This window comes from Oryx dammah, unplaced genomic scaffold (genome assembly GCF_014754425.2).
Source record: "Oryx dammah isolate SB20612 unplaced genomic scaffold, SCBI_Odam_1.1 HiC_scaffold_8, whole genome shotgun sequence".
NCBI lineage: Eukaryota > Metazoa > Chordata > Mammalia > Artiodactyla > Bovidae > Oryx > Oryx dammah.
In genome coordinates, this window is record NW_024070192.1 from 51,906,058 (window position 1) to 51,930,048 (window position 23,991).

General features: G+C 36.2%; 1 protein-coding gene across 1 annotated transcript in view; it reads right to left on the minus strand.

Moving 5' to 3' along the window:
• GDPD1 (glycerophosphodiester phosphodiesterase domain containing 1) overlaps positions 1 to 23,991 on the minus strand; it is a 48,837-nt gene that overhangs the window by 6,273 nt on the left and 18,573 nt on the right. The window contains exons 3-7 of the mRNA XM_040244191.1: positions 13,501 to 13,636; positions 11,154 to 11,199; positions 5,596 to 5,714; positions 4,997 to 5,086; positions 1,630 to 1,763 (exon numbers count right to left, since the gene is read on the minus strand). Of these exons, the coding sequence (XP_040100125.1) occupies positions 1,630 to 1,763; positions 4,997 to 5,086; positions 5,596 to 5,714; positions 11,154 to 11,199; positions 13,501 to 13,636 (525 nt within the window). The remainder of the gene's footprint in view (positions 1 to 1,629; positions 1,764 to 4,996; positions 5,087 to 5,595; positions 5,715 to 11,153; positions 11,200 to 13,500; positions 13,637 to 23,991) is intronic.

Below are 23,991 nucleotides of genomic sequence, written 5' to 3' on the forward strand. Positions count from 1 at the left end.
CGGGCTTCTCGTGGCAGTGGCTTCCCTTGTTGCAGAGCACAGGGCTCTAGGCCAGCAGGCTTCTCGTGGCAGTGGCTTCTCTTGTTGCAGAGCACAGGGCTCTAGGCAGGCGGGCTTCAGCAGTTATGACATGTGGGCCCAGTAGTCGTGGTTCATGGGCTTAGCTGCTCCTCGGAATGTTGGGATCTTCCCCAACCAGGATCAAATCCATGTCCCCTGCCTTGGCAGATGGGTTCCTAACCACTGGACCACCAAGGTAGTCCTTTAATTTTTTCTCTTTTCAGTTTTTATTTGAAGCTTTCTAAATAAACTCCTTCTATTCTCCTAACTCTACCCGAGGTAGAAAGTTCTAATTGCAATGTCAGGAATCCCAAGAATCTAAAAACTTGAAATTACCTCATTAAACACAAACTATTATGTTGCCTTAGGAAGTATCCACTGTCTTTCATTAAAAAAATATACAAACAATATTCTACCACTGTCTTAATCCATAATCACTTTTTAAAGAAAAAAATTAATTCTATGAAATCTGTAATTAAAAGAAAAATTAATTCTATTAAATCTGAAATTTAATAACATTTCCTTCTAAAAGGAACACCTGGAGATGATCTCAAGAGCACAAAAGTCCATTCTAGACCAGAGGAAACAGAAGTAGTTTAGGGATAAATGGCTAGGAACTATTTTAATTTAGCAAATGAAAATAGTTTATTTGTAGACAAGAAGCGATTTCTGTTGTTTCATCTGAGAAACAGCTACAGAAATTGCTAATAAATACTATTATAATCAGGAATAGATAAAATAAGCATACACATAACTAACAAAGTCAAACTGGAAGACAAACATGAAACACAGATGCTGTGTACAAGAGTGCTGACCAACTTCTTTTTCTTACTGATGTTTTCTAATGATTGCTGGATGTTCAGCTTGATTTTTTATAGTTCTGTGGGGATGAAAAAAGTTCTCATGCAGGTGAAACCACATTTAAATGATATCCAGAGAAATTTACATCTAGGAATGACATTCTAAGCATGTGGGATTGTGAGATGAAGATCTTTGTTAAATAAAAATGATAAAGATAATTTAATGATAAAAGCTATCATTTATTGAGTGCTTATTATTTGCCAGGCAATGCTCTAAGTGTTTTATAAATTTTTAGCTTTGTATTAACAGTAAACTAGTGTGTGAAAAGCAAGGCTTCACACCCAGTAGAGAAGTTACACAATTATGAAGTATCTGAGAATCCCTTGGACTACAAGGAAATCAAACCAGTCAATCTAAAGGAAATCAGTCCTGAATATTCATTGGAAGGACTGATGCTGAAGCTGAAGCTTCAATCCTTTGGTCACCTGATGGGACAAACTGACTCATTGGAAAAGACCCTGATGCTGGGAAAGGTTGAAGGCCAGAGGAGAAGGGGACGACAGAGGATGAGATGGTTGGATGGCATCACCGACTCGATCAACATGAGTTTGCGCAAGCTCTGGGAGCTGGGATGGACATTGAGTCAGTGATGCCATCCAACCATCTCCTTTCTCTGTCGTCCCCTTCTTCTCCCATCTTCAATCTTTCTAAGTCTTTGTCTTAGTTTTCCAGTAATTGATAACTGATGAAAACAGGGTAATCACTTACTTCAATATGATAGAAGGCATTGGGATTTCAAAAAACTGTTCTCGAATGGGCACAAAGGGCAAGAGGCCGGTGAAGAACAGGCCAAGAATGAGCAGCACACGTTGTAAACTGAAGAGTATAGGAATTTCTGAATTCTAAAAGACACAAACAATATCAGAGGATTATTTCACAACCTTCAAAATTTCCCAAGACTGTATCTTGACATCTGTTTAAAGTATTCCCTAAATCATCAACATCCACCTAAAAACACACCACACTTAGGAATGACTGGTCCTTGACAAACGGGTCAGGATCTATGCTGGAGTCCTACAGTATAAACCAATACTCAAGTTTCTCCATTCTCCGCTCTCCGCTTCTGCAGCACCAGTGCAGTCTGTCGGTGCTAGTCTTTATCACCAGAGATTAAACATACCAAATTTAATGCAACGAGATAAAGAAATAATGATATGAAATAGTTAGTAACCTACATGTTCAATAACTATACATATATATATTTTTAAAATAGGATATGATACAGATATATGCTCATAGTATTGCAAATATTCACATTTTCATCTTGCAAAACTGAAACTCTATACTAATATTAAACAAATTCCCATATTCCCCTCCCCCAGATCCCCCATGTCTATCTTTAAAACAAATAAAAATTTTAATAATAAAATATATTGAAAAAATCATGCAAAAACATATTTTATTTAACATTCAGTCACTTAAAAATATGTATCTATTTATTGGCTACTTAGCTGCGATACAGGGGATGTTTTTTGCGGCATGCAGGATCCAGTTCTCTGACCAGAGACTAAACCCAGAGGCCCTGCAGGGGGAGCATGGCATCTTAGCCACTGGACTACCACCAGGGAGGTCTCCATCCACTCTTTTTTAGATTTCTTTCCCATTTAGGTCATCACAGAGCACTGAGTAGAGTTCCCTGTGCTAGACAGTAGGTTCTTCTTAAGTTACCTATCTTATACATAGTAGCATATATATGTCAGTCCCAATCTCCCAATTCATTCCACCCTCCTCCCATTCTTTCATATTTTTACCTTCTAGCATCTGGGAATTAAAGAGCGAATATGAAATTCTTATACATAGTAATTTAAGAATTATAAAAGATGCATGAATTATATAAGCATGTTCATAGTACAAATGACAATTATTGTTGAGACATTCTTCCTTAGGTGTTTGAAAACTACTGCTGAAATCTTGGGAGTTTTTAAATCCTAAAATGACAGAAGGCCAGAGATGTCTAGAAAAATACGTGAATCAAGGGGAATGTTCTGTGATTCTGGGCCAAAAGTGAACATGTTATTTTGAAATAATTATAAACTCACATAAAGTTGTAAGAATATACTAGAGTCCCATTTATTCTTAACTCAGCTGCCCCATCTGTAACCAGATGTATCAAAACCAGGAATTGACAGTGATATGTTACTGTTAGACTGTCGACCTCACTTAGTTTTCACCGTTTTTAAAACTTGTGTTCATCTGTGCCTGTGTTTAGTTAGATGCAGCTGTAATCCATGTATAGATATGTGTAATCACCACCAGTCAAGACACAGAACTGCTCCATCACAACAGAGAATTCCCTCCTGCTACCTCCTTAATTAAATGAATAATTAATTTCATGTGCACCAGTTTCATTTTACTGAGATAAATGCCCAAGAGTAAGATTGATGATTAATATGCTAAATGTATGTTTGGTTTTCTAAGAAACTACTCATTTAATTAAGAGTGGCTATTTTATTTTACATTCCCGTTAGCAATGCATGTGAGATCCAGTTTCTCCTCATCTTCTCCAGCATTTGCTATTATCACTGTTTTTAATTTGAAAAAAAAAAACTGAATGATGTAAAAAGGGGCTTCCTTGGTGGCTCAGATGGTAAGGAATCTGTCTGCCATACAGGAGACCCAGGTTCCATCCCTGGGCCGGGAAGATCCCCTGGAGAAGGCAACAGCAACCCACTCCAGTATTCTTGCCTTGAGAATCCCATGGACAGAGGAGCCTGGCCAGTTACAGTCCATAGGGTAGCAAAGAGTCAGATACGACTGAACAACTAACACACATACAAAAAGATCAGCAGGTCATGAAGTCTCTAGTATATTATCTTGCTTTTGTCTCAGTTCTATATTCTTAGGGATCTGAAGTCACTCAGCCCATTGATTATTCCATTCTGTCCTTTTATACACAGATAAATAAAACTTGTTACTTGCCTTAATTAGAGCCTCATTACTTTTGATTGTAATATTAATTATAATGGTTCTGATTTTGGATCTACGCTTTCCTTCTTTGCCAGGAAGGAAGGCCTTTTCAAAAGAATTCTTTGTATTTCATTGCAACTTGTGTCATAATATTCCTTCTGCATCATCACTTGTATTCTGAAAGAGAATCTTCAATGCTTAAGATTTTTTAACTCTTTGTATTTCAAATCCTCTTAGCTGACTATGAGCTAAATTTGCTTGTAGAGGCTTAGTATACCATTTCAAAATATATCCAATTTTTATAGATATATTTTCTTCACACAGAAACATTTCAATTGGTGGATGGCTGTAATTCAATATGCTACCTGATAATCTTTTCATACTGTCCATCCTAAAGGAAATCAGTCCTGAATATTCATTGGAAGGACTGATGTTGAAGCTGAAATTCCAATACTCTGGCCACTTGATGCGAAGAGCTGACTCATTTGAAAAGACCCTGATGCTGGGAAAGATTGAAGGAGAAGGGGACAACAGAGGATGAGATGGTTGGATGGCATCACCAAGTCAATGGACATGAGTTTGAGTAAACTCTGGGAGTTGGTGGTGGACAGGGAGGCCTGGCGTGCTATAGTCCATGGGGTAGCAAAGAGTCAGACACAACTGAGTGACTGAACTGAACTGAATTGAACCTGATAACCATGATATAACTCTATTTCAGAAGTAATGTAAAGAAAAGCTTGAGTTGTAAAGTTGAAGGACTAAATACTTTCCTTCATTCAAAATTATGCAAAAAAATTTTAATTACCTAAAAAAAACAGACACTAAAAGACACACATATATACATAATAAAATGAATAACATGTTGGCAAACAACTAATATTATCATGTGAAAATAATAATTCTGTGAGCCAGTCCAATCATAGTGAACTTAACTGCAAGGTCCATTATCTACTAAATCTATTATCTATAAATTCATTATGTCTATTAGTAAACTTCTGGTTAGCTACTTCCATCCAATACTATCTGTCTTTGTAACAAGGCTATGAAATAAGGTATTTTTACAAAATTATGACTGTAATTACTTAACTTTTATAGACATACAACAACAAAGACAGATCATTCTGTACCTTTTTTTTTTTTTTCATTCTGTATTGTTTTTGAAGCTTACCTCTTTGTAGCACTTTTCTACAATTTCATAGCTGGCATTACCCCACACTGTTATGTGTTCTCGTCTGTACTGCTTCACCAACTCTGAAACCTACATGTGAAAATCCAAAATTTTATTCATGTGACTCTTTGTAAATCCACTTACATGATTTTACTTATAAAATGGGTTACAACTATCTGCCGGTGCATAGTATAAAATTTTGAAAGAACTGATCATTACATTCAGATTATTTCATAAAGTACAAGAAATTACATCTACCATTATATGATTTATCTAATTGAATACAACTGTGTAGTAACTGGACATAAACTAAGTACAAATGAAACAAGTGAAACTGGAAGAAGTTAATTACATAAATGCCACAGCCATGGGGGTTCACAGGAGCTCACGCTTATCCATGACTGAGACATGACAAGTCACTCTGAAAACAGGCTTTTCTACAGTAGAGTGATCTCTTCTACCAGGGATTATTTAAATGCTGGTCCCCGGAGTATCACATTTCCTTGAACATTATCAATCTATGTAGGCACCTGCTCTAGCCGTATTTAGTTCGTGAAATAGGATTGCAACACGTTCAGAGGAGGCAATGCCTTAAGTACCTTCTTAATCAGCAAATTGTTGTTGACTTTGATATCGATGTTAATGGGAGTGTTAGGAAAGGCCTCAAAAACTTCCTTCAGTAATGGAATTCGGTTATCTTTTCCTTCACATTGGCATGCTGAGAAAGCAAGATTTTTAAATGTATTTTTAAAAGATCACCTTTTTGATGATTAGAAAAGTTAAGAGTATGCAGTCATAACAGGACATTTACAAAATGATGCAAAGTATAAAGAAGAAAAGAAAAATCATCTAGAAATCCAACAATTTAGATATAACCATTGAGACCATTTGGTGTACTTTCTCCCTTTTTTTCCTATACATAATCTAATGATGTTATAATATAGTGTCCCTTCAGGTTTTAACTTGATATTTTCACATAAGTAAAAATGAATGTTAGTATACTGTATTTATGATTATGATTAAAAGTTTTCCATTATACTTTTTGAGATAACTGTAGATTCACATGTAGTTTTAAGGAACAATATAGAGATTTATGCAGGGTTTACCCAGATTCCCCAATGGTAACCTTTAGCAAAACTGTAGTATGATCATAACCATGATATTTACATTGATAGAATCCACAGAGCCTATCCCGCAATTATTATTTTAAATAAATTTAAGAGTTTAAAATTTAACCATTCTCCTTGAAGGACAACATATTCTGTCACTCCAAAATATGCCATTTTGGCATAAGGAATCTTTTGAAGTGAAGGCAATTGAGAAGAAGCAGAAACAAGAAAAGTTCTCTATGCCCATCCTCTATCTGCCTAAAAACAAGACTAAACTGTGCAAAAAATAAGCAACAACCCTCGACCCTTATCAGCACCAAAGGACTCTATATAACAAACTACTGATTAGTCTTTATATTCCATCAACCCCCCATATTTACCTTCCCACCATTTGCCATTCTAGACATTCAAAGTCCTCTTTTCCTTTGTCTTGTTACTTCTCTGAAAATTTACTGAATTTTGTTTGCTTGTTTAAGATGCTATACAAACTCAAGTTCTACCCACACCTTTGACTATTCATCCCTGAGTTTCCTCCATGACACATACACATTAATAAACTTCTGTTTTTCTCGTGTTAATCTTTTTTGTTACAGAGTCCAGATGAGAAACTAAAAGAATAGAAGAAAAAAATCTTTCCTCCCATAGACCTTACCATTGGAAACTGAGATTGTTTCTAAAGTTTTGCTATGATATCATCAGTGAATTTTTCAGAGACTGTGAATACTATGGTTAGGCAAGGGAAATGGATGCTAATCCAGTAATGGGTTGAAGAATTATATCAATGCAGTTATTCAACGAAAACCAAGTCATGAAAAATCAGAAGAGGATTTTTAATCATTCTTTTTATTTTCTGAGGGTTATTCTTTCCTTAGTTCCATTTGCTCTAATTACTTAATAATATACTATACATTCTATAAAACTATTATAAAATTTCCCCTTCCATCTGAAACTTCAATTCCACTAATGCGTGAATAACAAAATTGTAAAAGATCCTTTATTTCATCCTTATTGTACAGCAAACCAAAACAAACAAGCATATCAAAAAAAGTAATTTGAGTCTAAGTTCTAAAACTTTTAAAAACACAGGCTCATGTGAAAAGCAGCATGGGAATGGGAAAATTAAAAAAAAGAAAAAATATGTTATCATTTTGTCTGTTGTGTATTCTATTCTTACTGCCTTTTTACTATGCTTTATAATTCAGATGGGGCTCTGGGTCATTCTGATGGGACTGTTAATCATTCAGCTTTGTCTCCCAGACACAGAGAAAACACATAACCTTTTAAGCATAAAAATATGGACCACAGGTGATGTTGCCTAAAACGGATCCTGTACTTTTGAACTTATCAGAGGTCCATTTTTATGTGAAGAAGATGTGCTTGAGAACAAAGCTAATTATGATGAAAATGGAACGAAGAAATGGAAATAAGAGATAGACAAATTATTGCTTGAGCGACTGGAATCAGTTATGTTTGAAGGCATATAACCTCTAGACTTTTAAGTTATGAGAAAACAATAAATTATTCTTGTAAACTTCTCAAACTATTTTCAGATGGATTTCTAGTACTGATAACTCAAAGAGTTTGGACTTAGACTCAGAACTGAACTATAAAAATTAATTATGTTAACATACAAAAATCTAGCTATAGTTTTTATCTAACCAGCAGCATTCCTTCCTTAGGAAAACTGCATCTCCTGCATTCCAAATTGTTTTGATTGGGCTGTCAAAAACAGGACCTTCTCCTCACTCTCTCTCACAAGTAGGCATATGACCTAGGTCTGGCCAATCCTAACAGCCTGTCCCTTTATCCACATGAATAGTTCAAGATGGATACATGACCCAAGTCTAGCCAATCAGTGCCTTTCTCTAGAACCTTTCATAAGTACGGTCACAGTAAAGGTAGGGGTCACAATACAGGCAGGATGTGAATTTATAGTTGTCAGTGATCATATTCCTGCCACATGCCCCAAATCCATCTATAGTAAAAGAAGACCCAAGAGAAGCACAACAATAGAATAAAGCAAAAGAGTCCTTTTATGCGCCCAAGGATCCCATAATGTTTAATTATGATCCTCTCTAGGATGATCCACCATATCCTAGAGAGCTAATGGTAAAAATAAATGTCTTCTTTCCCCCTTAAGCCAGTATAAACTGGTCTCTGTTAGTTATAATTTAAAAAGTCTGAATGTGATGTTCTATTTGTACCGTCCAACATGGCAGCCACTGGCCACATGGGGTATTTAAATTAAGATGACATAGAGAACTTCCCTGGTGGCCAGTGGTTTAAAATTCTGCCGTTTTATTACAGGGGGTGTGGGTTCCAGCCCTGGTGGGGGAACTAAGATTTCCCCATACTGCATGGTGTGGCAATAAATAAATAAATAAAATGAAATAAAATTTAAAATTCAGTTACTCGGGTATACTAACCACATTTCAAGTACTCAACAGTCACATATGGCTATTGACTATTGTATCAGACAGTACAAACGTAGGACACTTCTATCAGTATAGAAAGCTCTATTTAGGCAACGCCATTTTAGCTAAATTTTTGTTAGCTTATTCAATGTGGAAAAACTAATTTCATAGTTGAAAGAATTACTATAGACAATAGCTATTCACACCTAAGTAAGATGTATGCGACGGTCAACTTAGAAAAAGGTCAGACAAAACTAACTTTGGGAAAGCAACAAGACACATTACACGATAAGAATAATATTGAATCAAATAGTGGGAAGGAAACAGGGAAATGAAAATATGCTAAGAGAATGTGTGCTAAAGTGATGTGAAGGTATTTAAATTAGATGACTCAGTCAGCACAGAATAAAGAGTTGGAGGAAGAAGTTTGTCCCCAATATTGTTCAGGCAGAGAATAACTAGCGGGGAAATACTACCGAAAGGGAAAGAGGAAAATAAGGTGAAAACATGAACGCTAGATTCAGAGTGTACCATAGGATATGCTGGTTGACGGAACACACGAAGTGGCTCTGGAGCATACTAGAACTCTAAAACAGATCACTACAGTCAAATCTAGAGCCAAACTATGTATTTCTCATGGAAAAGAGGTTATTTGCAAGTATGCAGGACAGATAAAAATAAACCCTTTGGTTAACACATTTTCATGTTCCTTCTTTAAGTTTACTTTTTAATGTAGCCTGTGGTACATCAAAGCACCTTTAAAAAGAAAACACTCAATTCTTCTTCACTTAAGTTGTGAACCACAAAGAAAGCAAGAGGCCTAAAATCTGTATTCCTCTGAGAGTTGATTCCCTCTCTCCCTTTTTCTTTCTCTCCCTTCCTCCAGTATTTGAAGCAAACAACAGTTCCAACAGGGGAATAGAAGAGGAAAAAAACTGAACAACTTTCTGCCTAATCTGAGTGAAGTTTTTAAAGTACCATATATGTCTGTTTCAAATACAAAAAAAACTCATGTTTGAGGCACAGCCTTTAAGCTAATTATGATATGACTTGAATACAATAAGAATGAAGGATAATTATTGTTAATCATTAAATCTGAGAGTACATGGCATTGCTACCAACATGTGATTTGAAGGGACTCTGCAGCTACAGGGGCAGAACAGATAGCTGAACACTGGCCTGGTAAGGAGAAGACCTAGTTTCAAGTCCCAGGTCTGTCATTTTCTTGCTATATGACCTTAATCAAGGAAATTTACACATTTAGGATTCAGTTTACTTTCTGAACAAGAAAAGAGGAGACAGGAGGAGACAGGGTTAGATGATTTCAAAGGTCTCTTCCCATTTAAAAGTTTTATGACTTATTTGGGAGATATAAAACCAGGGGAAAATTTTTTTTTTTTTTCTCAAAGCATCTTATAAACTTTGTGAGGCTTTGGCTTTGCTCTCTACAAAGGAAAACTTGGGAAAAACTTCACTTAGGAAGTTTTCTTAACTTTTCCAAGTCTGCAATTGACACCAGTACTGAATAGCTTTGCAAGTTATAATCCTACTAATTATAAGAATGAAAGGTGTTTCATCAAATCAGCAAAAGTTTAATGATACTTACTTGGAAGCAAAGTCAAAAAAACCCCCACAAACATCACATTGAAATGTCCTGTAGAGACAGCCCATGCAAACAGGTTTCTGATTTTTATTTGGCTCTCTAAGGTTTTTTCATGGGGTCGCAAAGAGATGGACATGACTTAGTGACTAACAACAGCAACAAGGTTTCTCAATCAAGGAGAAATTATACTGGCCAATTTTAAGTTTAGCTCACAGAGTGGTTACAGGTCTTCTTGAAAATTAGTATCAACAGATCCTTGACATTTAACCAAGGTTTCAACTATATGCAAGCTTTACCAAGGACCATGACAAGAACATCATGCAGTTTTCCTGAGTTACATGTGAATCACTCAAAACATGAGGTTGAATTGTCAAGGGAAGGGAGCTCGGCACCTGTAACTCGAGGTGGTGTGTTTTCCATCCTAACGTAACTATCACATTGGACCAAGGGACATGTCTCTTTGTGGGAAATGTTCCCTCAAAAGAAAAAAAAACAACTATGTTGCTGATTAGAAAATGAAGATGACTAGGAAATGGATGGTTTATTTGACTAACGGAATTCTCTTACTGATTTAAAATATGGAGTAGCTAAAAAACATAGAATGAAAAAATTACAGAATTGGCAAGGATCTGAAAGGGGTCCCTTTAATTTCATTTATTCTTCTTATTTATGATGGATTATTTACTACAAGTTATAGTAATATTCTAGAATTTGAAGCTTTAGAAGTGCAAAGTATCCCTAATAATATCTGGGTTTCTCATAATTAATATTCAGACTTAAATGAACTAAATTTAGATAGAATGAGTCAGTTAATAAATCTTTGGGCATCATCACCTCAGGTTTAGATATCCATCAAGATTTCAGATTTGTAGTCCTGTGCAAACAAGCTTTGAGGGCAAGACTTTTAGTTAGAACTTCTTATCAAGTTAATACACATGTATTTCTAATTCTCAGCATAAACGAATACACTTAGTATATTCATAAATGAATACGCTAGTGTAAACATTTTGTCTGCAAATGTAAATTATTACCTTTTTGAAATGAGACATCCAGTTTGCCAAGGTAGGGTGGGAGTTCCTTTAAAAGATATGATTGAAAAAAGTTAACTCTCAAAAAATAAAAAGTATTTTAGCATCTTACATTAAGACATAAAGATTTGCTTCTTTGAAAAATACAAAAATGAAATCTACAAATGTTTATATAGTAAACTCTTTAGCAGAACAGCCCTGGCAGAAAATTGACTGTATAATTACTGACTTTCATGACCTACAGGAAATCTGTACTGATACAAACCATTTGTCAATAATAAATACACAAAGATCTCAGTAGAAAAATATCAGCAATAGACAATTCAAAGGGAAAAAAAATCAATAAGAAAAAATCTTCAAACTCATTAATAAGGAAATGCTAATTAAAATTTAATTTAGCAAATCAGGAAATTCTTTAATTATAGTGCCCCAAAATGGTAAGGGTGTGGCAAAATGGAAATTCTTTTAACATCAGATAGAAAAAGTCTTTTAAACACTTTTAAAAACCAAGCTGGCAACAGCAACTTTCAATATATATTAAGAAACTATCGGGAATTCCCTGGTGCTCCCACTGGTTAGGACTCTGTTTCTGCCCCGAGGTCCTGGGTTCAATCATTGGTCAGGGAACTAGGATCTCACAAGTCACATGGCCAAAAAACCCACAACTATAACATTCCTAAATTTTTACCCAATAATTTCCCTGCTGAGAGTTAATTTGTGTGTGCGCATTAGTCGCTCAGCCATGTCTGACTCTCTGCAACCCCATGTACTTCAGCCTGTCAGGTTCCTCTGTCCAGGGAATTCTCCAGGCAAGTACACTAGAGTGGGTTGCCATTTCCTTCTCCAGGGGATCTTTCCGATCCAGGGATCAAACCCAGGTCTCCTGCATTGCAGGAGATTCTTTACTCTCTGAGCTGCTAGGGAAGCCTGAGAGCTAATTTGGTGAAATAATTTTATTTTTTTATTTAAAAATTTTTGTCAAAATGTGGACTATTTTTAAAGTCTTTATTGATTTGTTACAATATCGGTTCAATATTAGTTTATTTGGCTGCAAGGCATGTAGGATGCCAGCTTTCCCACCAGGGATTGAACCCACACTCTCTGCACTGGAAGCTGAAGTCTTAACCACTGGACAAACCAGCGAAGTGCCAGGAAATAATTTTAAATATAGAGAAAATTTTATCTTTGCAAAACTTTATCTTTACACACATACAAACAGATGTTCAGGGCACTGTTATTCCTAATGGTGAAAGCAGAACTAATTCAAATACCCAACAAATTGGAATGGTTAAATATAACAATATATCCACTCAGCGTAAGAACTTCAGTCCTTTGAAATGTTTATGAAAAATAAGCATAGAATCTGAAAAGGCTAAATAATGTATGATTCCAACTGTATGATACTTTGGAAAAAACGAAACTATGGAGACAATAAAACGACCAGTCATTGTCAGGAGCTGGGGAGCAGGAAGGATGACTAGCCAGAGGACAGAGAAACTACGCTGTATAACATGACAGTAGTGGATACAAGTTATTTTCACGTTTGTCAGATCAAAACCTGTAGAATATACAACATGGAGAGAGAATCCGAATGCAAGCTATGAACTCTGGGTGGTGGTGACGTGTCAGTGCAGGCTCACCGACCGTAACACATGTGCCACTAGGGAGCGGGATGCTGATCGTCGAGGGAGGCTGTACCTGTGCCAGGGCAGAAAGTATGTGGGAAACCTCTACATATGCTGATCAGTTTCGTGTGGATATAACTGTTCTAAAGGACAAAAGTCTATTAAAAAGAAGGAAAAAAATGTACTCATGCCATAATGCTAAAGTGTTTAAAAATACAATATAAATAAGATACAATGAGAACGCAACCATGTAAAAGACATTCAGAGTATATGTACAGATAGTATCCTGTTGACCTAAGTTTTCCTTAGGTGGTAGAATAGGCATTGTTTTTCTTCCATATATCAGTTTACTATAATGACCATAATAAGCTACTAAAATCAGATTTTTTTAAGGGTTTTTTCCTATTCCTGAAGACTAAAACTAGTTCATATATATAATCTGAATTAAATAAATTGTAGAATATTTGCAACAAGTTGAACTTCAGTAGTTTTACATTTGAGCACTTCGGTAATTTTGTTGAAATATTTATCAAAATAAGTCTTCAAATGTATGCAATGAATTCAAATTCTCACTGGAGGTCAGAATAGTTTTTTAGTTTCCTTTGACATTCATTAATCTTTAACTTTTTTTCTTATTTACTGAAGTGGTATCTGGCACTTAACTGTTTTAAAAAATCTTATTAAAATACCTATCAGTTATTAGTGTATCATGCATTTTTACTTACACAGTATTTGAGATCAGAGATGTTTACATTGATCCCTGTTGATCTCTTTAGGTTCTCGTCATGTGACACTACAACTTGCTCATCTTTTGTGATATGGCAGTCCAATTCCAACATATCAGTTCCAACTGTAACTGCACTGCAGGAATACCAAGAAAAATAATGACATTATGTTTCAGCAAACATTTAGGTTATGTACATTAGATGAAAAAGATCAGAGTGACATCAAAATAGCAGAAAACCCCAAATACTAAAATTTCTCCTCAAGATTATTATTTATTATGAATAACTGATATGAAAATATTCTAAGTGAACTTAGAATAGATAAGAGACTCATGTTGCCTTCTTTCCATAACAAGCAATCCTTAATTTTGGCAACCCAAAATAAAGAAAAGGTTTCCCTGGTGGCTCAGTGGTAAAGAACCTGCCTGCCAATGCAGGAGATGGCCGTTTGATCCCTAGGCTGGGAAGATTCCATGGAGAAGGAAATGGCAACCCACTCCAGTATTGTTGACTGGGAAATCCCACGGACAGAGGAGCCTGGTGAGCTATAGTTCATGGGGTCTCAAAAAAGTTGGACACGACTTAGTGACTAAACAACAACACAAATATAAAGGAAAGAACAGTGGACCAGAACTTGAGATTTGGGTACCAGTTCCTACTTGGCTATGAACTTGCTGTGTAACTTTGGGTGAGTAAATGTCCCTCTCTGGGCCTATATTTCCACATCTATAAAATGAAAGCTTAAAGAACAAAAAAGGATGCCCACTTCAGCCACTTAAATTCAGCACAGGATCAGAAACTTTATTGGGGAAATTAAGCAAGCAAAAAAAAAAAGCACCAAAATTGGAAAAGAAGTAAATTTATCACTATCTGCAGAGGACAAAGTCTCATATGTAGATACAAAGGTTCCACACACTACTGTCAGAACTTAAAAAAAAAAAAAAGAAACAGTGAATTTCAATACAAAACAAAAACAAAAAAATCATTTTTATTTCTGTACACTAAGATAAAAATCTAAAAAAGAAATCGTGAAACAATTTCATTTATAACAGCATCAAAAAGAATACAAACTTAGGAATTAATTAAAGAGGTGAAAAGCTTCTACAATGAAAACTACAAAACACTGTTGAAAGAAATTAAAGAAGATATAAATAAACGCACAGACACTCCATGTTCATGGACTGGAACACTTAATATTGTTAAAATGTAAATACTATATTGATCTACAGATTTAATGCAACTCCTATCAAAATTTCAATGATTTTTTTGCCAAAATAGAAAATCCATCCTAAAATTCATATGGAAGCTCAAGGAAGCTCAAATAGCCAAAATAATCTTGAAACAGAACAAAGTTGGAAGACTCACACTTTCTAATTTCAAACTTACTACAAAGCTTCAAAACAATGTGGTAGTAGCATAGAGACAACATACAGACCAAGAGAAGACAAAGTCTAGAAATCTTCGCAGATATGGCCAAATGATTTTTGACAAGGATGCAAAGACTATTCAGTAGGGAAAGGGCAGTCATTTCAACAAATGGTGTTGAGAAACCCAGATATTCAAACATGAAAGAATGAATTTGAATTCTTACCTAAAACCATATCCAAAAATAAACTCAAAATGAATCAAAGATCTAACTGTAAGACCTAAAGTGGGAAAAAAAAAAAAAAAACCTCAGAAGAAAACATACAGAAAAAGCTTCATTGAATTGGACTTGGCAATGACTTATTGGATATGACACCAAAAGCACAAGCAACAAAATTAAAAATAGACAAATTGAGCTTCTTCAAAATTTTAAAAGTTTGTGCATCAAAGGACATTAATAGACAACTCACATCAAAAGGCAACTCCCAGAATGGGAAAATCACCTATCTATCTGATAAAGAATTAACATCTACAATATACACAGAACTCCTAAAATGAAACAATAAGAAAAACAATCAGAGTAAAAAATGAATAGACATTCTGCAAAGAAGATGTGTCAATAAGCACATGAAAAGATGCTCAATATCATTAATCATTAGAGAAATGTAATCAAAATACTTCACTCTCATTCAGTTCAGTTCAGTTGCTCAGTTGTGTCCGACTCTTTGCAACCCCATGAACCGCAGCATGCCAGGCTTCCCTGTCCATCACCAACTCCTGGAGTCCACCCAAACCCATGTCCATTGTGTTGGTGATGCCATCCAACCATCCCATTCTCTGTCGTCCCCTTCTCCTCCTGCCCTCAATCTTCCCCAGCATCAGGGTTTTTTCAAATGAGTCAGCTCTTCGCATGAGGTGGCCAAAGTACTGGAGTTTCAGTTTCAACATCAGTCCCTCCAATGAACACCCAGGACTGATCTCCTTTAGGATGGACCGGTTGGATTTCCTTGCAGTCCAAGGGACTCTCAAGAGTCTTCTCCAACACCACAGCTTGAAAGGATCAATTCTTCTGCGCTCAGCTTTCTTTATAGGCCAACTGTCACATCCATACATGACTACTGGAAAAACCACAGCCTTGACTAGATGGACCTTTGTTGGCAAAATAATGTCTCTGCTTTTTAATATGCTGTCTAGGTTGGTCACAACTTTCCTTCCAAGGAGTAAGTGTCTTTTAATTTCATGGCTGCAATCACCATCTGAAGTGATTTTGGAGCCCCAAAAGATAAAGTCAGCCACTGTTTCCACTATTTCCCTATCTATTTCCCATGAAGTGATGGCACCAGATGCCATGATCTTAGTTTTCTGAATGTTGAGCTTTAAGCCAACTTTTTCACTCTCCTTTTTTACTTTCATCAAGAGCCTCTTTAGTTTTTCCTCACTTTCTGCCATAAGGATGGTGTCATCTGCATATCTGAGGTTACTGATATTTCTCCTGGCAATCTTGATTCCATCTTGTGGTTCTTCCAGCCCAGCGTTTCTCATGATGTACTCTGCATATAAGCTAAATAAGCAGGGTGACAGTATACAGCCTTGATGTGCTCCTTTTCCTATTCACTCCCATTCAAATGGCTATTAATAAAAAAGAAAAGAGGGAAGGAAGGAAGAGAAGAAAAGAAAAACAAATGCCACAATATTGACAATCCTTGCAGACATTATGCTAGGTGAACAAAAGCAAAAATACAAATATTTTTTGATTCTTCTTAAACGAGGTACCTAGGACAGTTTATTTAACAAAGTATAATGGTGGTTATTTCAAATGCTAAAATATGATGTTCTTAAGTGCTACACTCAATATGCCAGAAAATTTGGAAAAGTCAGCAGTAACTACAGGACTGGGGAAGGTCAGTTTTCATTCCAATCCCTAAGAAGGGCAATGGCAAAGAATGTTCAAACTACCACAGTTGAACTCATTTCACATGCTAGCACAGTAATGCTCAAAATCCTTTAAGCTAGGTTTCAGCAGTGTGTGTGAACCGAGACCTTCCATATGTGCAAGCTGGGTTTAGAAAAGGCAGAGGAACCAGAGATCAAATTGCCAACATCCATGGAATCATAGGCAAAACAAGGAAATTCCAGAAAAACATTTACTTCTGCTTCAGTGACTACGTTAAAGCCTTTGACTGTGTGGATCACAATAAATTGTGGAAAATTCTTGAAGAGACGGTAATCCCAGACCATTTTGCCTGTCTCCTGAAGCCTGTATTCAGGTCAAGAAGCATCAGTTAGACCTGGACATGGAACAATGGACTGGTTCAAAATTGGGAAAGGGGTATGTCAAGGCTGTATACTGTCACCCTGCTTATTTAACTTATATTTAGAGTGTATCATGTGAAATGCCAGGCTGGATGACTCACAAAAGCTGGAATCAAGACTGCTGGGAGAAATATCAGTAACCCAGGGAGGCAGATGACACCACCCTAATGACAGAAAGCAGAAAGGAACTAAAGAGCTTCTTAATGAAGGTGAAAGAGGAGAGTGAAAAAGCTGGTTTAAAACTGAACGTTCAAAAACGAGGATAATGGCATCCAGTCACATCACTTCATGGCAAATAGATGAGGGAAAAAATGGAAACAGTGACAGACTTTATTTTCTTGGGCTCCAAAATCACTGAGGACAGTGACTGCAGCCAGGAAATTAAGATGCCTGCTCCTTGGAAGAAAAGCTATGACAAACCTAAACAGCATATTGTGAAGCAGAGAAATCACTTCGTTGACAAAGCTCTATATAGTCAAAGTTATGGTTTCTCCAGTAGTCATGTGCAGATGTGAGAGCTGGACCATAAAGAGGGCTGAGTGCTGAAGAATTGATGCTTAGCTTGAGTTTGAGCAAACTGAGAGATAGTGAAGGACAGGGAAGCTTGGCGTGCTACAGTCCATGGGTTCTCAAAGAATCAGACACGACTGAGCAATTGAACAACAATGTTGATTACCAGGGCTGTGGGGCAAGGAGGTTGGGGAGTTATTTAATAGGTATAGAGTTTTAATATGATATGATTAAAAAGTTCTGGAGACAAAAGCTACAAACTTCTAGATATAAGATAAATACATACTAGGGATGTAATGTACAGCATAATGAATACAGCTAACTGTTGTGACGATATACAGCAAAACTGTTGAAAGTAAATCCTAAGAGTTCTTTTCACAAGGAGAATTTTTTCCTTTATTCTTTTTATTGTATCGATAAGAGAGGATGAAGGTTAGCTGAACCTACTGTACACAATATATGTAAATTAAACCATCATGCTGTATGCTTTAAACTTATACAGTGATTGTATGTCAGTTATTTCTCAAAAAATCCGAAAAAACATTTTTGTAGAAATGGATAGTGGTGATGGTTGTATAACAATGTGATATACTTAATGCCACTGAACTGTACACTTAAAAATGGTTAAGATGGCAACTTTTACATTATGTACATTTTACCATGATAAAACAAAAATATTTTAATTGTCTTTCAAAAAAGAAAAAACTTGAAAAGATCAGAACAGATAACTGCTAAGGTTCCCTTCCCCTTAAGATCTTATGACTGATACAGAAAGTATACCACAGTGGTTAAGACAGTAAACATTGAAAAGAAAAAAAAAAGGTAAATATGTGAGGTAATGGACGTGTTAATTAACTTGGTGAGAATCCTTTCACAATGTATACACACTTATCATTCATCACATTGTGACACTCTGAATACATTAAAATGTTGACAATTATACTTCAATAGAGCTGGAAAAAAAAAAAAAGCACAGACATGGGAGCCTGCATTCAAATCCTGGCTCTGCCACTTACTTGGGCATTTATTTAGTTTCTCTAAGTTTATTTGCAAAACAGTGATAACATTAGCTCTCTACACCTCCTTCCTACCTTGCTCCTACACTCCAAGCAGCCCCATGCTCTAAATATTTCTTTGGCCTGAAATGTCTTTCATAGAAAAACAACATACAATAAAATAACGGACACAAGCTTGAACAGGCACTTCTCGAGTGAGAATTTCTAACTGGCCAGTAAGTTTATGAATAGGTGTTCAACATAAAAATTCCACAGGGAAACAGAAATTAAAACCACTATGAGACAGCACTACATGCCCAACAGAATGCCTCAAATTAAAAGCAATGATAAGTTAGCAAGACAGTGGTGCAATTGGAACTCTCATACATTGCTGATGGGAGTGTAAGTTGGAAAAATCCTTTGAAAAATATCCACCTACCTTATGACACCTCTGGAGAAGGGAATAGCAATCCACTCCACTGTTCTTGCCTGGAGAATTTCATAGACAGGGAGGCCTGGTGGGCTATAGTCCACGGGGTCGCAAGGAGTCGGACACGACTGAGCCACTTAACACACACACACCCTATGACACAGCCATTCAGCTTCTGCTAAGTGTGTATCTTCTGAGAGAGATGAACTCATTTGACCATTAAAAAACATGTACAAGATTATTTCACACCTCATGGATGAATTTTACAGATGTAAATTGAAAGAAAGAAAAGCCAAAGACAAAAGTATAAATACTGCATGGTTACATTTATGTTATCAGGAACAGAAAAAAGCCCTTCGATTGTAATAGAAATTAAAATAATGGTTATCTAGGGGAAAGGAGTACAGACTGGGAGAGGCCACAAGGGTGCCCTCAGAGGTGCTAGAAATGTTCTATACTTTCATTTGGGTGGTGATCACAAGGGTGTATATATGTATATTAAAATTATTTGGGTTTGTGCATATTACCAAATGTATATTATATTATATACATTATATTATACACACTACAGTAACAGTTTAAATAACAGTTTTTAAAAAATATTTATTTATTTGGCTGTGCTGGGTCTTATTAATACCTGCAGCTTGTGGAATCTAGTTTGCAGGGAGTCTTAACCAGCGGACCACCAGGGAAGTCCCACAATAACAGTTTTTAAAAAGTCTTTCTTCTTCCCCTTGTCTGCTAACTCTTACTTGTTCTCTAGGTGTAAACTAAGAAACTAGCACTTCAGGACACCTTCTCTAATCCTGCCCTGCCCCTGGCATCCCAGACTGGATTTTGTAGCCTATTTACCAATTATCTGCCAAATTGCCAGGACTTCCAGTACCACCTGTGTTTACTAAGTCAGAGTGCCTACCGCACTCTTTTGACTCTACCTATTTATCTTCTCCTACTTGCGCAGTTAACAGAAAGGGTTTCTGACCATGGCTCGTTTACTGTTGCATTCCCAGTGCCTCGGCACAGGGCGGCTCACAGCATGTACCGAATTAATAAATGAAAAGAGACAGCTCTCAGTATATGCAAAAAGCCTACACAGCACTTTATGAATCAATTACCACAGATGACATTTTCAAGATGAAAAAGAAAGTAAATGTAGGTGGGACAGGGAGAGGGCTTTAGGAAAAAAGAAACCTTTCCTTTTTTAAAAATTCAAGAATGGAAAGAGTAAGAGCTGAGTGAGCAGAGTGAGGAAGCAGGAAGGAAAAAACATAAAAGTAGGTAAATTACAGTTTGCATAATATATTGCCATACATTTAAATTGTCTCCCAGTGTTTGTGCATAAGGTCATGTCACTACAACTGGATCCTAAATTCCTAGTGAGGCAGGGAATCTGTTCTATACTTTCCAACGTTCACAATGTTGGGTATGTTGCATGTAACCACACATTTTTAAACAAGCAGAATGAAGCTATGTTTGGGTTATCAACATCCAACAAGTACCTAAATGTTCATCAGTGATGCTGCACTGCTGTTGTTCAGTTGCCTAGTCGTGTCTGACTCTTTGTGACCCCATGGACTGCCGCAGGCCAGGCCTCCCTGTCCCTCACCATCTCCCAGAGTTTGTCCACGTTCATGTTCACTGCATTGGTGATGCCATCCGGCCACCTCATCCTCTGACACCCTCTTCTCCTTCTACCCTCAATCTTTCCCAGCATCAAGGACCTTTCCAATGAGTTGTCTGTTAGCATCAGATGGCCAAAATACTGCAGCCTCAGCTTTAGCATCAGTCCATAGTGAAGATCCAAAGCCACAATGAATTGTTTAGTTGCCAAGTTATGTCTGACTCTTTTTGCAACCCTATGGGCTGTAGCCTGCCAGGCTCCTCTGTCCATGGGATTTCCCAAACAAGAATACTGGAGTGAATTGCCATTTCCTTCTCCAGGGAAATCTTCCCACCCAGGGATCAAACCCATGTCTCTCGCGTCTCCTGCACTGTCAGGCGGATTCTTTATCACAGGGCCACCTGGGTAGCCCTAGTGAGCATCATACTTCAAAGAATGGAAGGGCACTGTGGATATCTAGGTGAAAAAAAGTAGGCGTGGTACGATCCCTCTGATGTAGAATAAAGTGTGTGTGTGTATGTATACACTTTAGATGCCTGACAAAATTTATCTTTGGAGCCAACTACTTGAGAATTGTCTTGCTTGATCTACCTCTGATAATCCAACCCCATCAGCACCCCACTCCAAAAGAACCAACAGCCACTTGCTGCCATGTGCCAAAGTCTCACACTGCTTTCCTATTTCTTAAATAATCTTTCCTTTTAGTGCTCTGATTATCACCAGCTGCTAACAGAAAAACAAACCTGGCTCATTAATATAATTCTTACCAAGACAGTAAATAACTGTTAACCATATGTGTCCTCTTCTAAAGAACATCCACCTTTGAAAAAGACTGTTTGCAATTGTGTCTTTGCTAGAACCACAGATGTGTAAAAACAGAATCTAAAAATAGGCAAAAATAGGTTTTAGGTTGGTAAAAGTATTTTTTTATATTTAAAATTTTCCTTAAATATTGTTATACTGTGTATAGCTTTTAGCTTTTTTTTTTTTTTTTTTTTAAGAATAAAAGGGGACTTTCCTGGTGGTGCAGTGGATGGGAATCTACCTGCCAGGGTAAAAGCAAGGGTTATCTATATCATCCTGTATTTAAATCTATATTTCCTTGTATTTAAAAATACCTATACATATTACCTAAGACATCTTTCTAAGTATGAAGTTTGCCTTTAGCTGAAATGTTGGCTGTTTTTAGAAATGTTAAGGAATTATACAAAAAATATTTTTTATTTATTTTATGCTTACCTCTTATTAAGAGGCTAATAATCAAAAATTTAGAATAATTGTAAGCATATCTAGGACAATCTGTAAATCATTCTAATAAAGCCATCTCAAATTTGATACACAAATAGCTAGAACACAACGAGAAAAGAAAACTATTTTTTAAAATCACTTTAGCCTTCAAACTTTCCCACAAATAACAATATGTATCTACTTAAACTGAAACACCAGAAATTTTATTGCTGAATTTCTGATAAGCTGATGACAAACAGAAAAAAGTTAGGGAAGGCAAGATTTTAATATTTCTGGAAAAAGAAAAGAAAAACTAGCTCTAAAAGAAGAAGTGAAATTACTTCAAACTCCACAAAAACTGTGTCAAAACTTACAACAGACTCTATGTTAAAGAATTCATTTGAATCTCATATATTCCTCAAAACATTGAGGTTATAGTATTTCCACTTCAGAGATGAGATAATTAGTATTGTATTAATTAGACATTGTAAAAAAATTTTACCATGAGAATCAGGTCACTGATTAATTAGTTTGATTGTCTGCCAACTTACGCTTCCAGCTATTGCTAATACAATTTGCTTCTTTCTTTTACCATTCATACTAATACCACAGGGATCAAACTGTCCTATGGGTATTCATAGCAGCAGCCTGGTTTAATAACCTTGTTTTATTAGCTCTTAAGAACCACACTCTACAGACTCAAGGGTTTATTGGCTCTGTGTGTGTGAGTGTGTGTGTCTATCTTTGTGGTACAATTTTTTAGTTTTCGGTTCCATGCTTATTATAAATGGGGTTCTGCCTCTAACTTCTGTTAATAGTCAGCTTTGTTCCTGAGTGCTCCATTCCATGTACCATTCAGTAATTGACTAGTGAGAGCCTATTAGTACCAGAGCTCGATCTAGGGACTGAGATCAATAAGGAAAATTCTTATTCTCAAAGAATCCCAGAAGAGCCATATTTATAACTTAAGAAAGAAATAAAGTGAAGTCACTCAGTTGTGTCCGACCCTCTGACTCCATGGACTGTAGCCTGTCAGGTTCCTCTGTCCATGGAATTTTCCAGGCAAGGATACTGGAGTGGGTTGCCACTTCCTTCTCTAATTCATAACTTAAGGTGTCTATAAAATCATTTTTTAAATTTATTTACTTATTTTTTGGCTGCACTGGGTCTTCATTGCTGCATGTGGGCTTTCACTAGCTGTGGCAAGCGGGCTCAGTATTTATGGCATGCGGGCTTAGTTGCCCCGTGGCATGTGGAGTCTTCCTGGACCAGGGATCGAATCTGTGTCCCCTGCAACGGCGGGCAGATTCTTAACTACTGGACCACCAGGGAAGTCCATGAAATTATTTTATAAGCCAGATTAAATAACTTTTTATAAACTGTGAAATATAATTATTTCTCTTTGTCAGTACTAATTATTTCTTTAGCCCTACTATAATATAATAAATACATAATGAATTAATTTTCCATATACTCTTAAGGTCCTTTCAGTTTTCTAGATGTATCTTGTCCACATAATCTCATGTTTTAACCTCAAACATTTCACATTTTTAAAAGGAGCTTCTTCCTCTCCACCAAATGATAGCTTTTCTAGTCCTGATATCTTTTCAATTTTCTGATTAATTTTAACCAGGCTTCCCATACCAACTATTTATACTTTCTTTAATATCATCTTTACCTCCATGTCATAATATATATGCTTTTTCAATATACACAGATATCAGTATATAAATAAGACTTAAATATATCTAACAAATAAGATCTAAGTTTTAGCTGCTCATTGTATTTTCACTATTTCTTCAACTACTTATCCTATCAAGGATAAACTATACTTACGCATAGTGTCTGTCTTTTGCCAATTATGGATTATAACTGTTAAATTTTTTTCATATACAATACTTTGAAAATAGTATGCATAAAGTTTTTTTCTTGTTGTTCATGAAGTAGGTATATTTTAAAAAACCTTTCTAAGTGTCCTAGTAGTTAAATAAATGTTTAAAAATGAAAGTACAATTACAAAAAGTACTTAT